We start from the raw sequence: 18,382 nt of genomic DNA, 5'->3' as shown, positions 1-18,382 counted from the left end.
AGATGATGAATTTATAGATCAGCATCATATTTACAGATCACCTCTTGCCTTTGGATAATGCCTGTGTGATTCATTACAGACAGCGCCAATGAATCCCAACGAGAACAGAGTTACTCAGGGGTGTAACACACTTGATTTTCTAATACCACTCATGGCTGAATAGGTCAGATCTAGGACAAGACAATCACTGTTTGTGAGCTCCAAGGAGAGTGACCTGAAATGGTGTGTCCCTGTCTCTCATTAGTCAGATATTCAGCAAGTTAGCAGTTTTTTTTTGTTTGCCACTTCCCTTTCAGGAAATCCTATTGATCTTCTTCCCTTTCAGGACAACCTGTTGATTTTTTGGGATCATGAGATATCAGCTAGTCACCAGATTTATTTTATGTTTTGTGCTTTCTTCTGCCCTTTTAGATCAAACTATTGATGTTTGTGGTCATAAGGTATCAGCTTTGTGCGTGATCTTTCACATCTAATCAATCTCAGAGTTTTTCGAGGAAGTTACCAGGAAAGTTGATGCAGGCAAGGTTTTGGATATTGTCTACATGGACTTCAGCACGGTATTTGACAAGGTCCCGTATAGGAGGTCGGTCTAGAAGATTCAGTTGCTTAGCATTCAAGATAAAGTAGTAAACTGGATTAGACACTAATTTTTTGGAAAGAATCCGGAGTGTCACTATAGACTGTTGCATTTCTGTTTGGCGCCTGTAGCTCGTGCAGTGTCACGGGGATCGGTGCTCTGCCTGTTGTTGTTTGTCATCTATATCAATGATCTGGATGAAATTACGGTTAAGAGCATCAGCAGATTTGCTGATGACTCCAACATTGGGAAGGAGCAGTTGATAAAGAGGTAGATTACAAGAGCTTGCAGTGAGGTCTGGACCAACCGGAGAATGGGGTTAAAAGGGGCCGATGCAATTTAATGCAGACAGGTGCAAGATGTTGCACTTTGGATGGATCAATCAGGGTAGATCTTACACAGCGACCGGTAGAACAAGGTGATCTGGGAATACAGGTACATAAGCCATTGAAAGTGGCAGCAAATGTTGATAGGCTCTGAAAGTAAGTTTCTTAGCGCATTATCCTTGGTAATTGAAAATATCGTGTACGATATGATGTTGTATAAGACGTTGGAGAGGCCTAATTTGGATATTATGTGCAGTTCTGCACACCTACCTGTAGGACAGATGGAAATGTTTGAAAGAGTACAGAAAAAAAAACATTACAAGGATGTTACCTGGACTGGAAGACCCAAGTTATAAAAAAAGAGTGAACTGATTAGGACTTTATTAATTGGAACATGAAAGACTGAGCGGAGATTTGATAGAAGTGTACACAATTACATTGGGATATAGATAGGATAAATGCAAGCAGGCATTTTGTACTGAGGTAAAGAGGTACTACAACAAGAGGTTATCACTAAGGGTGAAAGGTGAAAAGTTCAAAGGGTACAAAAGTGAAACCGGTAAACTCAGAGGGTGCTGAGAGTGCGAAACTAGCTAGCAGGGCAAGTAGTGCAAGTGGTTAAGAGAATTCTGAATAGATGCTTGCGTAATGAGCGTATAGAGAGCCATGGCCCGGTGCAGGTCAATGGGAATAAGTAGATTCTGTAGTCTGGCATGGAATAGATGGGCCAAAAGGCCTGTTTCTGCACTGTACTTTGCTGTGACTATGACAAGTCAGCCACACATTGTTTGGGAACTCACGGAACCAAGACAAGCTGTGGTTAGCTGGTTTCCCTCCCTCAGGTACCGCAGTGAAGCTGGTTGGCCCAACTGACAGTTTAATACTCATCCTGGATTAATGAGATGAGGGGAAGCTACCCGACGGTTCAGCCAAGATTTGAAATTAGTTTCAGACCGAATGCCTTTTGGAAGTCCAGATATGCAGCCACTGCTCTTACTTCACACTGATAAATACAGTAGGTGATACAAGAAAAGGTGATGCTAAACCTGCAGTTCCCAGTGCTCCCCACCTTAAAAACTGAAACCAGATCTGCGAGAGACGAGTCAGAGATCAAAGTCTCCATTCCCAAGTCGATCTCCTAAAACGTGCAGGAGATTAATGTTGATCACTCTTCCCTCTGATACCAGCAGATCAGTGACAATACACGAACTGCACTCACCTCATTTTCTTCTCTACTGAAATGTCCCTCCTTTGTCAACATCCAACCCAATCTCTCAACCTTTTCTTCAATTGCTTGTTTGAGTCTGTCCCTATAGAACTTTGTCAGTTGGTACAGTCGATATTTCTCCCCCTGTGCCAGGAGGTCGGAGATTGTAAACTCTGGCTCTGTGAATATAAAAAGGAAAATGTAGGCTTGAACTCAGATATCCCTCGTCTCCACCGCTCTCACCCAACTCAACAAAAAACCGTGTCTTGAAACTGCCTCCAGATACAAAATAGGATTCATTCTCCATCTCCAACACCAGCACACTGAGCACGGAGTCCCCCTACGGCTGTGGGCACAGACCACTGCTGTTCACTCTGCTGACCCACGACTGTGCTGCAACACACAGCTCGATCCAAATCATCAAGTTCGCCGATGACACGACCGTGGTGGGTCTCATCAGCAACAACGACGAGTCAGCTTACAGAGAGGAGGTGCAGCGGCTATCGGACTGGTGCAGAGCCAACAAACTGTCTCTGAATGTGAACAGAACAAAAGTGATGGTTGTTGACTTCAGGAGGGCACGGAGTGACCACTCCCCACTGAAGATCGACGGCTCCTCGGTAGAGATCGTTAAGAGCAACTATTTTCTTGGTGTTCATCTAGCGGAGAATCTCACCTGGTCCCTCAACACCAGCTCCATAGCAAAGAAAGCCCAGCAGCGTCTCTACTTTCTGCGAAGGCTGAGGAAAGTCCATCTCCCACCCCCCATCTTCATCACATTCTACAGTGCTTGTATTGAGAGCATCCTGAGCAGCATCACCACTGCCTGTTTTGGAAATTGCACCATCTCAGATCGCAAGACCCTGCAGCGGATAGTGAGGTCAGCTGAGAAGACCATCGGGGTCTCTCTTTCCACCATCACGGACATTTACACCACACGCTGCATCCGTAAAGCCAGCAGCATTATAAAGGATCCATGCACCCCTCATACAATCTCTTCTCCCTCCTGCCATCTGGGAAAATGCACCGAAGCATTCGGGATCTCACGGACAGACTATGTAACAGTTTCTTCCCCCAAGCTATCAGACTCCTCAATACCCAGAGCCTGGCCTGACACCTTACTGCCCTATTGTCACGTACATTATTTATTGTAATGTCTGCACTGTTTTGTGCACTTTATGCAGTCCTAGATAGGTGTGTAGTTTAGTGTAGTTGTTGTGTGGTTTTTTTTCTTTTCCTCTGTTGTTTTTTACGCAGTTCAGTCTAGTTTTTGTAATGTGTCATGCAACACCATGGTCCTGAAAAACGACTCATTTTTACTATGTACTGTATCAGCAGTTATGGTCGAAATGGCAATAAAAAAGTGACTTGACTTGACTTGAATCTAACACTTGCCCTAAAGCCTACCCAACAATGTTCTAGGCATTACGTAATAGAAGGACCACATTTAATATAAACCAGTCCATCCCCCATCCGACCCATTCACCTATTTCAATTTGGATGGGCATAAATGTTGGGACTGTCGGTAATATGCGCTTCCCGGAGACACTCTCTCCATCCTGGCGAATACATTTCCCCTGATACACATCCCGGAAACAATCTCCTCATCTGGACAGCTGCATTTCCTCCAGTTCACATCCTGGAAATCCTCAGAGCAGGTAGTACATTTCCTATAGTGGGGTAACGGCTGCCCAGTGCACCACATGTACCACACCCACACATTTTCCCTCTCCTCTGACCAACCCTCCAACAAGGCCTCACCTTTACCCTTCACCCTGCCGCATTCTGTGAGCACATCACGCTCATATTTCACTCACCCGCTTCTTCTTGGGGACTTGACAGTTCTGTGTTCAATGAGCTTCCGAGTTGACAGACAGTCGCCTCACTTGTGCCGGTTCCAGGGTCCTGATCGGTGTCTCTGACGTCACTGTCTCTGGGCTGACAGGTAGTCGCCTCACTTGTGCTGGTTCCAGGGTCCGGATCAGTGTCTCTGACGTCACTGTCTCTGGACTGAATTTTCTCCTCATTCTCTGCGGCCGAACCGCATTCCATTGGGACATCGCTCTCAATCTGACCCTGCGTTGGTACCTTGCTTCCCGTGTCCCGATCATCTTCCCTTGATGATCCGCCTGGTAAAATCCTCTTCAGTACGTTCCATACTAGTTTCAATTTTCCACATGAAATAAATAATGAATTGCAAGTTATACAAGTATGATTTAGATCTGAGCAAAACTGATTCAGACTGCAATGGAGCCGAGACTCTGGCTGATCAGATTTGGAGGGAAACTGTGCTGGTTACTGTGACCCGTACACCCTGTCAGGTGATGATCCCGATAAGCCGGTGACTGGACACATTTACTCCCAGTAAAATAGCACGATAAGCACAGTAATACTAATCACAGCAGTTGAACGCACGGATGACCACGGGATCATAATGCACCGGTGTCCGGTGATACTGGGAAATATCACTGTGATTATCTTCCACAAGCTAAAATCTCCCTCGGTCACTAACTGTCCAGTAGTCTGTGTCACACAAAGACCAGCAACGGGATTACACATGGTCCAGTCTGCTGGATCACACATTCTCCAGTTGCTTTGTCACACGAGGGGCTGGAGACTGGACAAGGGGACTGGAGTTGCTTTCTCCAGTCCCCTTGGTCACCGACTGACCATTCCCTTGAGACGCACGTCATCCGGTCCTCTGGGTCGCAGGCTGACCTTTCCCTTGCGATCTATGCTGTCCTCTTCCCTGGTTCCCTTCTTATCCCCCACCTGCTGATCATCATGTAACAACTATGCATGTCATTGGCAAAGTCTTGGTTATAGAGCTTTGTGTGTAGTTGCAGTTGCTAATCTATAGGATGGAGGTGATGAAGCTGGAAAGTGTGAAGTGAAGAATGAACACTACGGTACTGGGCTAGGGTGTTGTTTTTTGTGTTATATGGTTGGGCTGGGACAGCTTGCCCTGGAGCTCAGGAGCTTGAAGGGAAACCTTACACACACACACACACACACACACACACACACACACACACACACACACACACACACACACACACACACACACACACACACACACACACACACACACAGTAATCAGGGGTGCAGTGAGGGTAGATGGTCACAGTCTTTTACCCCGGGTAGGGGATTCTGAGGCTCGAGGGCAGAGATTTAAAAGGGACCAAAGGGGCATTTTTCCACATGGTGGCTGATGGGTATAAATTACATGCACCCAGAGGAGGCCGCAAACACAAATAAAATTACAAAATTGAGAGCATGTGGGCAGGAAAAAGGGGAGAAGAAGTTTACTAGGGAAGTTTGGGAAAACGGCAGGAAAATGGGACATTTAGATCAGCATGAATTATATGGGCCGATGGACCCGTTTCCAGGCTGGAGCATCGTTTTTATTCCAGCTGGAATCTCAGATTTGAGCACAATCACAATGTCTACAGGTAACAGAGACATTTGGTCATTGGTTATGCCGGGTTTCCCAGCCAAGATCCTGGGAATTTAAATTCAAGTAGAAGATCATATCAAGAGGGAAATATTTAGAAACTCAGGTTCACCATTTCTCCATAGCCCAGACATTCACTGGGGTGTTAAAACTCCGAAGCAGATCACAAATGTATCTACAATGAGCTGCCTCCTGATCCTCAGCCATTCCCAGCACCGGCAATGATCTCCGCTCCGCTACAGAAAACAGATTTCGGTGGCACCCCTCCTCCTTTGCGTAGCAGGCAAGAAAAACCAGGGGGGAGTTGGTAGCTTTCCTTCCAAAACCTGAAATGCTGTGTTATCATAGAACCTCGGAAATCCCGGAAATGCTCCTATCATCTGCTTCTGAATTTTATAAATGAAAGTTGAAGATGTCTTACTCCTCAGGGCCTGTCTGGTGGTGAAACGGACCCTGACCCTGAACATTCACATAAACGACAAGATCGCTGTCACATTCCTGTCTGTGTTTCACTCACGACCACCTGTTTCAGGAGCCCCTGCTCCTTTCACTCAGCTGAAGCTTTGTATGATGAGCGGAGTGATTCGACCATTACTGGTGTCAGGTCCCTGCGCTGGAACTGTTGGGTTGATCAATTACTCAAGACCGCTCTACCAGTGAGATAAATGACACTGCTGGATGAAACTTTTCTATGCCCTGTTAACACCTCTGTCAGTTTTTTTTTCCATCTGAACTATTGTGTACAAACGCGATAGAAGTTTAATTCAAAGATCCCTGTGATCATACCTTTGTCCATTCTGATTCTGACTGACGATTGTTGATTGTCGTCGTCTTGTTTACACTTTGGTCGCTCTGCAGGACAGCTCCGCCTGCTGGTGAGGCTCTAAATTTCACAACAAGCAGACGGTGAGTCAGAGAGTACGACTACTTTGCAAATATGACAGTATTTCCATCCCCTGTAGCATTTGGCATGGGTACCAAACATTCCCTGTTAGTAACCACTTCCACACCATATCTGTCCACTGATACCTGGCGCATCTACTGACAGAGTCACAGAGCAATAAAATGCAAATTCAGAGCGTTCAGCCCAACGAGACAATGCCAACCACAGTGCCCACTGAGATGGTCACAATTTCCTGTGATGGGGCCATCTCCCTTCTGGCCTCTTCACTCCATCTACACACCCCAACTGCTTTTTGAATTATGCAACTGCACCTGCCTCGTCCACTTCCTCTGGCTGTTTCCTCCACATGATCCCCAACATCTGCATGAATCCGCTGCTGATCAGATTGGCTTTGCAATCTCTTTACCAGCCCCTGTCCATTTAGATCCCCTAGATGCTACGATAATCTTCTCTGTGAACAGCAACTACTAATGTTGTGCATTCTGCGAACTTACCAGTCAAGTAATCCTTGTGCAACCGCATCCAAATCATTGCTATAAAATAACGAATATCAAAGGTCCCAACTTGTAGCCTCACGGCACAGCACTAATTACACGTTATTCGCCTCCCTTTGCGAGGAGAAATCTTCAACCACCACTCTTTGCTTGCTACCTTGAAGCTAATTTTGAATACATCCAATCTGCTCTCTCTGGACAGCATGGGACCTAATCATCGGGGCCAAGCTGTCATGTGACACTTTGTCAAAGGCTTTGCTGAAGTCCCATGCACAACATCCATGGGAACATAACTTTGAATTTCCACCTCTGCTAATGTCACGTTCATAGGTTCTGACAATGTAATTAGCAGAAAAGTACTTGATGAGGCCAAGGTATGTCAATGTAAATTATGGGTTGCCATGTGCTAGTTAGGACTGAATAAAATGCAGTGTTGAGATATTTTGCTTTATAAATGGTCTGTTCTCAGCAGAGGCCTACGCGACGATATATTCGAGGGTAAGTATATCACTGCACATTGCAATAGCCAATGGGATCAAGGGCATGTTGCTGCAGTTCATGGTAACTCCACATTTCTACAATCACTACAACACGACACACTTGGGGCTTCTTATAAAGGGTGGAAATTGTCAACGCATTTTAAGATGATTATAAGGTAACAAGGAAACAACAGAACTAACCAAAAGCTACTTCAGATGATGCAGGACCTTCAAATGAGCAAACACTCAGAGAATGTGAGTGACTGTAAAGAGCTGGGCTTCTGAAAGCACATTACCAGACCTGGAGTGATTGCAACTTGGTCTGACCGAGGCATTCCACCTATTTCGTACCTTCCTTTGTAAAGATATGTAATGTTTACAGGACCAGTGTTCGAGTGAATGAGACTCACCAAACTTTCTCCTGACTGAATCAATGAAAACTCTGAGTCAGAGGGTTCTCTTCAGTTGGTACTCTCAGTCCTCGGGCTGGTTCACTTGTCGCTGTTCCCTCGTTCTCATTCGTGGCTTCTTTCCAGCTGTGGGCTTTTCTTCCAATAAATCTCTCACCGCAGGTCTAACTTTAACCAGAGAGATAATGAAGCACATTAATCATCTGCCTGCAACTCAAAGCACAAACACATGCAGATATGGTCAACGAGTTCACTTGTTATTCAGGCCAAACATCTGAATAGGAAATAAATGTGATGTAAGTGACGTTGACCGTGGAGTGATGGCTGGTGCCAGACCGGGTGGTCTGAGTGTTACGGAAACTGATCAGCAGCTTGGGTTCTCAAGTATAAATCTCGGTTTACTGAGAATGGTCCGGAATCAAACCAAAGGAAAATCCAGTGAACAGCGGTTCTAAAGGCCCCGTTAATGAGAGAACTCAGTGAGATTGGGCAGACTGATTAAATCCGACAGGAAAGCGGCAAGAACTCAAATAACCACACACTCCGACAGCGGAGTGCAAGAGAGCGTCACTGAGCACCTAACATAGAATGTGGACGGGGTGCAGCCGCAGTAAACCCCGAGCATTCACTCAGTGTCACATCATTAGGTACAGGGGTACATAAAAACGTACCCCCTGAGTGTAGACTTCCATACTTTTATCAACTGTCAGTGAGATTTATTACAGGAATTTTTATCCGAAATATCACTTCTAGATATATAAAGTATTTGTTAAAAAAACACAAACAGAATAAAACACACATATTCGTTAATCCACGCAACCCTGAGGACAATATTGAACTGATAGAAACAATAGCATTACTAGGGCGACCAGTGGGCGTAATAAAGCACCATAGCATTTCCCCTATGACCCTGTCCTTACCTGGTGCTGGACTCCTGTTTCTGTTTCCAGCGAATCCGAACATCTGAATTTTATGGCCCTAACAGAAAGTGAACACACCCTGAGCAATGTTCAGTTGATAACACGCTCATAAACCTGAACTTCAGTCTATTCAGCATGTAACGCCACACCCTGTTCCACAACGCTTGTGTTAAACCACATAAAAGCTTAATTTCCATGAACAAGTCACTCTTACAAGCGGTCTGAACCAGAATTAATACTACGGTGCAAGCGGTGCAGTAATTTCCTCTCTCCAGAATACTTGATTTGCTCTGGAGAGGAATCGCAACCCGCATCCTGGTCCGGTTGGGTTGGCGTCGTCACTCCAATTTATTGTACAAGTTAGGGCCAGTTTATTGTCAGATTATAACCTCCAGCGACAGCTCAGGGCAAAGATCGCTGTGGGTTTATTGCACAGAGACAGCAGAAGGAAGGGCGCTCTCAACTCTGATGGAATATTATGTATTTGGAATAATGTTCTCTTTTGAACAGGAGGCATTCCTTTTCTCCAGATTTTACTGTGACCCCTCTGCCTGGAGCAGACTTCAAGGTCACCCCGTTTATAACGAGCCATCTTTAACAGTAGTCCGCAGTTGGACCATTGCAGTAATGGGCCGACTGGAGAGCAGCTGTCCCGAGATAATCATCACCCAGAGATAACTAACGGTCAAAGTCCACAGCAAGATATGGACGCCCTTCTCCTTCAGCTTATTGCTCACTTACTGGAAACAAGTTGCCACATCAGAGTAGCAATCATATGGAATTATCATCATATCCCGCTGGCGAATTTGCCTGGCAACCCGTTTACTTCACACATACATCCACCAACTTCGCATTTATTTTAAAGGAACTTGTACCGTTCCTCGTCAGAGGACGATGGGTAAATATTATGCATTTGGAATAATGTTCTCTTTTGATCAGCGGACATTCCCTTTCTGCAGATTTAATTGTGCCCCCTTAGCCTGGGCCTGCACTGATTTTAAGTTGGCCCATTTAAAAGCCATCTTTAACAGTTGTCCGCAGTTGTAAACTTCGGGTAATGGGCAAAGGGGAGCGGCTGTGGCGAGATTGCTATCTCCCAGAGGTAACAACCGGTCAAAGTCGACAGCAAGATATGGATTCCCTTCTCCTTCAGTTTATTTTTCACTTACTGGAAGCAAATTGCAGGATCACAGCGCCATCATTTGGATTTTAGCCCATTTCCCGCTGCTGAATTTGCCTGATATCGCATTTACTTTGCACGCACGTCAATCGTTTTCAATCAGTGAGCGATGGAAAAACTCGAAACATGAAATTCACGGGGTCTCTTATTAGGCGGAGGTTGTTGCTGGCATATTGAATTAGTAGCAGGATACTCGGCTATTTCTATTCGTAAAAAGAACAAGCAGGATAGAGAGAGGTGAATACGTTGATGTTGGGTACTTTGATTTTCGAAAGGCCTGTGACAAGGTGCCACACTTGAGGCTGTTTAACAAGCTACAAGCCCATGGTATTACAGGAAATATTCCAGCATTGATAAATCAGTGCCTGATTGGAAGGAGGTCTTATGGTCTTATGGAAATGCAGCTTCCCCGGAGGTGGAGGAAAGAGGTGGAAGAGCCAGTGGGAAGACATGGTTTGTCAGGGCTGGAGGGGAAGGAAAGAGGTGGAAGAGCCAGTGGGAAGACATTGTTTGTCAGGGCTGGAGGGGGAGGAAAGAGGTGGAAGAGTCAGTGTGAAGACACGGTTTGTCAGGGCTGGAGGGGGAGGAAAGAGGTGGAAGAGCCAGTGGGAAGACATGGTTTGTCAGGGCTGGAGGGGGAGGAAAGAGGTGGAAGAGCCAGTGGGAAGACATGGTTTGTCAGGGCTGGAGGTGGAGGAAAGAGGTGGAAGAGCCAGTGGGAAGACATGGTTTGTCAGGGCTGGAGGGGGAGGAAAGAGGTGGAAGAGCCAGTGGGAAGACATGGTTTGTCAGGGCTGGAGGTGGAGGAAAGAGGTGGAAGAGCCAGTGGGAAGACATGGTTTGTCAGGCCTGGAGGTGGAGGAAAGAGGTGGAAGAGCCAGTGGGAAGACATGGTTTGTCAGGGCAGGAGGTGGAGGAAAGAGGTGGAAGAGCCAGTGGGAAGACATGGTTTGTCAGGGCTGGAGGGGGAGGAAAGAGGCGGAAGAGCCAGTGGGAAGACATGGTTTGTCAGGGCTGAGAACGAGTTGAATGGACCATAACCTTCAGACTGAATGAGAAAACCATTCTGAGGGAATTGGAAATGTCAGAAGCAGGGGAGATGTGATCACCTGTGTTGAGGGCAGGGGTTGTGTCTCCATCAGACCCTCAGTGAGATGGTTCAAGTTACAATGTGCAGGGAAATGTGCAGATGAAAGCACAGTGTTTGGGGCAGGTTTAAATCACTGATTCTGACACAATGAGAGGGTTAGTTTTGCTGTAAGAAACCTCCAACTACACCGGTTTCCCGCGGGACATGCACAGGAAGTCGATGTATTCAATTAGCTGAAGGGAATTATTAATTCTTTCAAAAGCGATTCGCTGCAGTTCAATTGTTGAACAACCGAATAAGTTCTCAGTCTCATTTCAGTGGCTAACTGCCTTTGTGATGTTTATATTTCAGTAAGAAAAAGCTTCTTACCTTGTACCGCGGCTCCAGATTCTGTTACCAACCTGTCCCAGTGAGGCTGTGTTACGGGTTCTGTAAATATTGAACACACCCTGGTTAATGTTCAGTCAGCTCCTGGTGATAATCATTAACTAAACCCACAGCGTTATCAGCGGTTCTCTCCGCGTCCTGTTCCTTAGCACAGGGTACGTTCTGTCTCCAAACAAACATCACCATGGAGATGAAATGTGATCTCAGTGATTTTGAGAGTGGAATGTTTGTCGGTGCCAGACGGTGCAGTTTTATAGACAATAGACAATAGGTGCAGTAGTAGGCCGTTCGGCCCTTCGAGCCCGCACTGCCATTCAATGTGATCATGGCTGATCATCCACAATCATTACCCCGTTCCTGCTTTCTCCCCATATTCCTTGACTCCGCTATTTTTAAGAGCTCTATCTAACTCTTTCTTGAAAGCATCCAGAGACTTGGCCTCCACTGCCTTCTGAGGCAGAGCATTCCATAGTTCCACCACTCTCTGGGTGAAAAAGTTTTTCCTCTGCTCTGTTCTAAATGGCCTACCCCTTATTCTTAAACTGTGGCCTCTGGTTCTGGGCTCCAGACGGTGCCTGGTTTCAGATCCTCACACAACAGGAACTATTTTGTCCACGTCCTGATCAAACTCCATGGGATACTTTATGTCTCATCGAAGTTCCCACTCATTTTACCAAATTTCCGCGGATACAATCAAGTACATTGTGTTAGGTACCCCGTAACTGGGTGTCTTACCAGCAAAGATAGAAGTATCCTTTGGAGTCTGGTACTATTTTCAAAACAGTGTTTATTAGTAAAATATACAAATCAATATCAACAATGCAAATATACAGATAATACACGTTAGCAATACTAAACCTAAAAGTGTGGGTATAATAATCAATAATAAACAAACTCTATCGATGTCTAGGGGATAATGAATTGTCATTTGTGAATATAAAGTTCAGTTCTGTTCATACAGGCTGAGGTAGTTGTTAGTCGATGTGTTGTAATTGTTGAGAGAGAGAGAGAGAGAGAGAGAGAGAGAGAGAGAGAGAGAGAGAGAGAGAGAGAGAGAGAGAGAGAGAGAGAGAGAGAGAGAGAGAGAGAGAGAGAGAGAGAGAGAGAGAGAGAGAGAGAGAGAGAGAGGGCCAGTCAAACCTTCCTTTACGTTCTTGATCCGTCGATGTGTTGTTGTGGCCATTCAGGTATGACCCCTCTGTCCTTTAGCTAGACCGTTCTTCCGTGGTGGACTCGTCACCCAGGCAAGGGTGGACACACACACGAGCCCCCACCGGCCTCGCTATAAATACTGTGAGTTAAAATTGACCGATCCTTCGTTCGGTCTCCGATGTCCCACATTTTCTCGTGGTTCCAACACTTAAGCAGTGCTCACTAGTGTGTCTCCTGGTGTGTCTGAGGGGTGTCTCCCCAGACCTCACTTTTATCCCTACTCACGGGGTCTCAGGTGTCAATCAGTTTTGAATGGCTTGGTCCATCAAACCAGCCCACTCCGGCCTCCAATGAGGAATTTTAATGAACAGAATAGTACCAAGTAAACAGCCCTCTCCGGAGCCGTAAGTCTTGCAGGAGTCATAATATGGTGGAACAACAAGTCTCCTTCTCCCTGTGTTATCTCTCCCTTATCTGAAGCAAATGTTCCAGTCCCAGTATGTTTTTGTTCCATTTCTTTCTCTCTCATTAGCAGCATGGCAACAGTAACGGTTTGTAATTCTCCCAGGGGAGGGGACATGGGGAACCCTGCACCCTTCTGCCCATCAGAGCTGTTCATCCTTCGTAACAATTGTTATTTTAAAAAAAATGTAATATCTCCCCTGTTTTAAGTCACACCACAAGTCAAGATCACAGCAGAATCCTCATAGAAAAACTCACGGGGGTAGATATCTGTCTGGTAAACCTTCTTTTGATTTCCCACCTGCCCACTCGCATCTGACAGAAGGGAAACAACACTGCAGACGGTGATCCATAGCAGGTCTCGCCAACCGACTGTATAATGGAACCATCAACTCCTTACACCGCCTTCCCCCACGACCACCCCCCGCCCCGGCTGTAATCTCCAGTATGGGTGGTTCCACACTTTTGACCACCAACCGCAATGCCGTCTAGGATAGACAGATAGTGTCGATCCCGCCAGTGAAGGAATAAGCAAAGCCAATCCTCAGTTCCCTCGGTCGGGGATCGGTAAAGCCCCGAGTGTGGACGGACCGGCTTCCTGTTACTGCAAGCGGTAGCCCGGGGTCAGTTCCGAGATGCGGGAAGCTCGCACCTCCCGAGCCTTTGCTGATGATTCAGAGCTGGGTTGAAAGTGCGGCGATGCCAATAACACTATCGAAGGCCTCGGTTTCCCGCGAGCCCTGCACAGGAAGTCGATGCGTTCAATTTGCTGAAGGGAATTATTAATTCTTTCAAAAGCGATTCGCTACAGTTCTAATGTCGATCAACACAATACGTTATCAATCCCATCCAAGTGCTAAATATCTTTGTGATGTTTATATTTCAGTATATAGAGCTTCTTACCGTGTACCGTGGCTCCAGGTTCTGTTACCACCCTGACCGAGTGAGGCTGTGTTCCGGGTTCTGTAAGTAATGAACACACCCTGGTCAATGTTCAGTCAGCTCCTGGTGATAATCATTAACTAAACCCACAGCGTTATCAGCGGTTATCTCCGCGTCCTGTTCCTTAGCACAGGGTACGTTCCGTCTCCAAACAAACATCACCATGGAGATGAAATGTGATCTCAGTGATTTTGAAAGTGGAATGTTTGTCGGTGCCAGACGGTGCAGTTTTATAGACAATAGACAATAGGTGCAGGAGTAGGCCGTTCGGCCCTTCGAGCCTGCACTGCCATTCAGTGTGATCATGGCTGATCATCCACAATCATTACCCCGTTCCTGCTTTCTCCTTATATTCCTTAACTCCGCTCTTTTTAAGAGCTCTATCTAACTCTTTCTTGAAAGCATCCAGAGAACTGGCCTCCACTGCCTTCTGAGGCATAGCGTTCCATAGATCCACAACTCTCTGGGTGAAATAGTTTTTGCTCAACTCTGTTCTATATGGCCTACCCCTTATTCTTAAACTGTGGCCTCTGGTTCTGGGCTCCAGACGGTGCCTGGTTTCAGATCCTCACACAACCGGAACTATTTTGTCCACGTCCCTATCAAACTCGGTGGGATACTTTATGTCTCATGGAGGTTTTAAAACCCTTCGCTTTAATCTTAATGACGTCAGCCAGGGAATTCCGTTCATCTGCAATGGATCATATTGACAGATTCCTGAACTGCACAGGTTACCACGACTTCACGCAAACAATATTCTATAGATTCGGGTATTTCATGAACGAAAGCAAACCTTCACCATCGAGCGTGAGGATGAACAATTAATTTTATTGCATTTCTGGAACATGACTGAAATCACTGGCAGGCCTTCCTCCTTCAAAGTGACCCACCACGTCAACATAAAGTGAACAGAACGATCACGTCAGCTGGTGGCGCATCACTGACCTCCAGATTAGTTATTGTTTTCTCTTTAAGTAATTTCTCTCACTTTCACTGAAACTGGTTGATATGCATCAAGCCCGGACCTCTCTGACCCTGTAACTCAGTAACTCTTTCTCTGAAGCTTTCTGCTTCTTTTGGGGCCGTTTGTGTTCTCCTCCTGACCTCTCTCGCTCGGCGTCAGCTCTTTCCCGGTATTCCGGGACTTCCTGTTGTAACCTCTCTCGCTCGGCGTCAGCTCTTTGCCGGTATTCCAGGACTTCCTGTTGTAACCTCTCTCGCTCGGCGTCAGCTCTTTGCCGGTGTTCCAGGACTTCCTGTTGTAACCTGTCTCGCTAGGCTTCTGCTTTATGTTGACATTCGTTTTCCCTCTCTAATCTGTGCCATTCTGCCTTGATCGTAATAGTTAATTTGTAGCTCTTCCAGAAATTTAGTTGGTGTATTTTAAACTATGTAGTTAGCTTTTAACTGGTAGTCTTTTGTGTCCTGATTTGAAAATAAAATACAGCATTAGGTTATTCACAATAGATAGTATAGAGTATGTTTCACACTATTAAGAAAATTTAGTATCATTTAACAACGTAAAATATAGTTTTAGTGAGGGTACTTACAGATCGTTGTGAATCAAAAATTTATGAGTATGCCAATTTCATAAGTATCATTTGTACGTAGGATTTCTATCCAATCCGTTGAAAAGTTATGAAATTTAATCATGAATAGCTCATACACAAATAGTTTGGGGACCAGGGCATGGGTAATGTCAAAAACAGCATTCTCAGGCACAGCACAGCCAGAGAGGAAAATATTTATAGAACATTAAAGAGAAGTGAATTTATTCAAGGCCAAGAACTGCACTGGCTGCAGTATGAAGCCATTTGGTAACATTTTTCTAACTATTTGTCAACTATTTGTCAACAACTATTGTCTCATTTTATTAACTTTAACAATCTTAATAAAACTTAGGGTGATCTTAAATGAATAAGTATTAGTTAACAAAATTTAAAGAAATTGTTCTTAAAATCTGAGGGAACATTTTTCAAAACTATTTCAGGAACTTATATTGTTAGACTAAAATAGACATTAGAATCAAGGCTGCTTTTTTCCTCACTGGTTAGAATACAACCTGCTTATAAAATTAGCACATTCTTTATTACTTTTATTCTACTGATAAAACCAAGGATCTTAATTACCATTATCTAAAGAGCTTTCTTAAAATGTCCAGTCATCTTCAATGATTGCTGTACATACATCCTCAGACTTTACTGTTCCTGCATCACTATTAGACTTGTACCATGTGGGTCAAATTGTTGCTCCTCACAGATCAGAAAACAAGATACCTGAGCATCAACATTGTTCATTACTGACTTATTACAAAACTGAGGTATGGGCTTGAATACTCTAGGACTCAATTCACACCAATGTTAGCAAATAACACATTTCTATGGACAATGTTCCGAAATAAATTACAGAAAAAAATAGATTAAATTTACCTGTCAAAGGTAAGATCTTTGTAAGGCAAAGATTCTCTTCAATATGGAATGTTGAAGCATTCTAAACTTAAACCTTGGTTTAGATTGCACTTCTTACATTCATAAAAAAGTTCAGATGTATCAAAATAGCAAAATCTCTAGTTTTCTGTTGAGAACTCAATTAATTTTGATGATCGATGGATAATTATACTTATAGGAGTTTAATATTAGTGCCACATCTCCGATTTAATGAGAAGAGTGATGTCTTCCAGCATGGCCAGAAAATAATTCTTACTCTCAAAATATGGCATACATGCTTTAAACTTCTCCCAATGCCTGTACTTATTTTTTATTCTGTCAGTTGAACACGTTTGTAATATTTGTTTGAAAATCATTTGAGGATATTTTCTGCTTTCTAATCCTTTATTGGCAGGGAAGTTAAGATATTGTAATATTGAACAAGAGGAATGACAGTAATCTGTAATGCCATATTGCTCCCCAGTGTGAACACACCTGACCAGTTATTCTTATCGACCTACATTATTTCAGTTAGGAACCAGTTAGAATGCAGCAAATTTACATTATTTTAGATATACATAGCAAATTGCATTCAAAGTTTCATCCAGTTAATTTTTCTTGAATGTTTGGCTAAGCCATACCAAGTGACAAAGTTTGTGTTTACTGTTTATAATGGGACTGAAGATTGATGCTCTTCCCATTGTAGTCAGGTTAGCTCCATGCAAGCCATGCTATTTCCAGCTTACAAAACGATGTGCATCATATTACCATTTTACTAGCCTACTCTGTGGTGATGTCTAATATAACACTTTCATTGCAGTTTAGAAAGGCATTCTGGGGAGCTTCTGGCTCATTAAAATGTTCAATTTTGACGTTATATAGATTTTAAAGGGATGTTATTTGATCATAGCCAATAGCCTTCCATTGTCCTGAGGGTGAAGAGAGAAATATTAGCTGGGCTTTCTGCTCCTGACTGTCATCCAGCAGCATTAGCTGCAAGGTTAGTGTATGCACACAGCAGGAGAAGGATACATTGGGTCAGACTTCATGAATGAATAAGCTGGCAATTTTCACTGGCATGGCTCACAGAAGAAAACTGGTCTGAAGCATATTGGATGGCTATCCTCAGAAAACATCAGTGCCATCGTGAGAGGGGTAAGAAGAGAACCACTTGGAAGTCGGGTGAGGAGCCAAAGACTCATCATTTACTAGGAAAGAAATGATGTAATTTTACGACATGTGTTAGACCAGTCCACTCTTTTCCTGAGCCATATTGATCAAAATTGTAATGTTTCACATTCAGAAGACAAAAAAAACCCTTGATATCCTTTATTTTAAGGGAAAAAAAGTCAGTTCCTCTTTCAATATAAATAAACCAAAGACAACTAGATAGATAGGTTAGTGCCATCTGTACAGCCAGGGTTAAAACCCACACATAATTTTGTTAAATAAATAAATGGAATGTTTTATTAAGACAAGCTGATTAAATGTTTAAAATGTACACAAATTCAAGTACAGAAAATTGAATTTCATAAGGTTAAGAAAGCAAATGAAGCAAACTCATTCAACATTTTGTATAATTCTTACCAAGAGGCAAAAGAGGAAAGAAAATGATGTGGTCAAATGTTACAAATGAACTGATTCAATAAACTGTTCCCAAAGTAAATAGAAGAGCATATCAAATTTCATTCTTTTATTACCTACTCTACTCCCAGGGAAGATCAGAGGTATGGAGGAAAACTTAAAGGAGTCTTGCCCAGGCTCATCTTGTGAGTTCACAAAGTTCAAAGACAAAAGTAATGCTTGGCCTATAAAACTGAACATTTTAATTTAAGTGATCAACAGCAAATTCCTCTGAGATAATTGCCTTAATGTTAAAACAGTGTGGAAAGAAAATTGAATAGTTAAGTATTATTTACTTATTATAACCACACATATTATTTGAAAATATGAATCATTTACTAAATTAATA

At 43.9% G+C, this 18,382-nt stretch overlaps 1 protein-coding gene across 4 annotated transcripts in view; it reads right to left on the bottom strand.

The window, feature by feature from the left end:
- Window positions 1–14,012, bottom strand: part of LOC140722505 (NACHT, LRR and PYD domains-containing protein 12-like) — a 50,885-nt gene extending 36,873 nt beyond the window's left edge. For 2 of the 4 annotated variants that reach the window (XM_073037226.1, XM_073037229.1), the window contains exons 1-7: window positions 13,946–14,012; window positions 11,411–11,470; window positions 8,772–8,829; window positions 7,852–8,019; window positions 6,351–6,447; window positions 3,928–4,269; window positions 2,123–2,289 (exon numbers count right to left, since the gene is read on the bottom strand). In XM_073037226.1, the coding sequence (XP_072893327.1) occupies window positions 2,123–2,289; window positions 3,928–4,269; window positions 6,351–6,360 (519 nt within the window). In that variant the 5' untranslated portion in view covers window positions 6,361–6,447; window positions 7,852–8,019; window positions 8,772–8,829; window positions 11,411–11,470; window positions 13,946–14,012. Of the gene's footprint in view, window positions 1–2,122; window positions 2,290–3,927; window positions 4,270–6,350; window positions 6,448–7,851; window positions 8,020–8,771; window positions 8,830–11,410; window positions 11,471–12,163; window positions 12,245–13,945 lie in introns of those variants that run through there. The other 2 variants (XM_073037228.1, XM_073037227.1) reach the window with 2 other exon arrangements.
- Between the last annotated feature and the right edge of the window lie 4,370 nt (window positions 14,013–18,382).

Source organism: Hemitrygon akajei, unplaced genomic scaffold, assembly GCF_048418815.1.
Source record: "Hemitrygon akajei unplaced genomic scaffold, sHemAka1.3 Scf000078, whole genome shotgun sequence".
In the NCBI taxonomy this organism is placed as follows: Eukaryota; Metazoa; Chordata; class Chondrichthyes; order Myliobatiformes; family Dasyatidae; genus Hemitrygon; species Hemitrygon akajei.
Note: the sequence above shows the minus strand (reverse complement) of the source record. Positions and strands in the feature narration are given on the sequence as shown.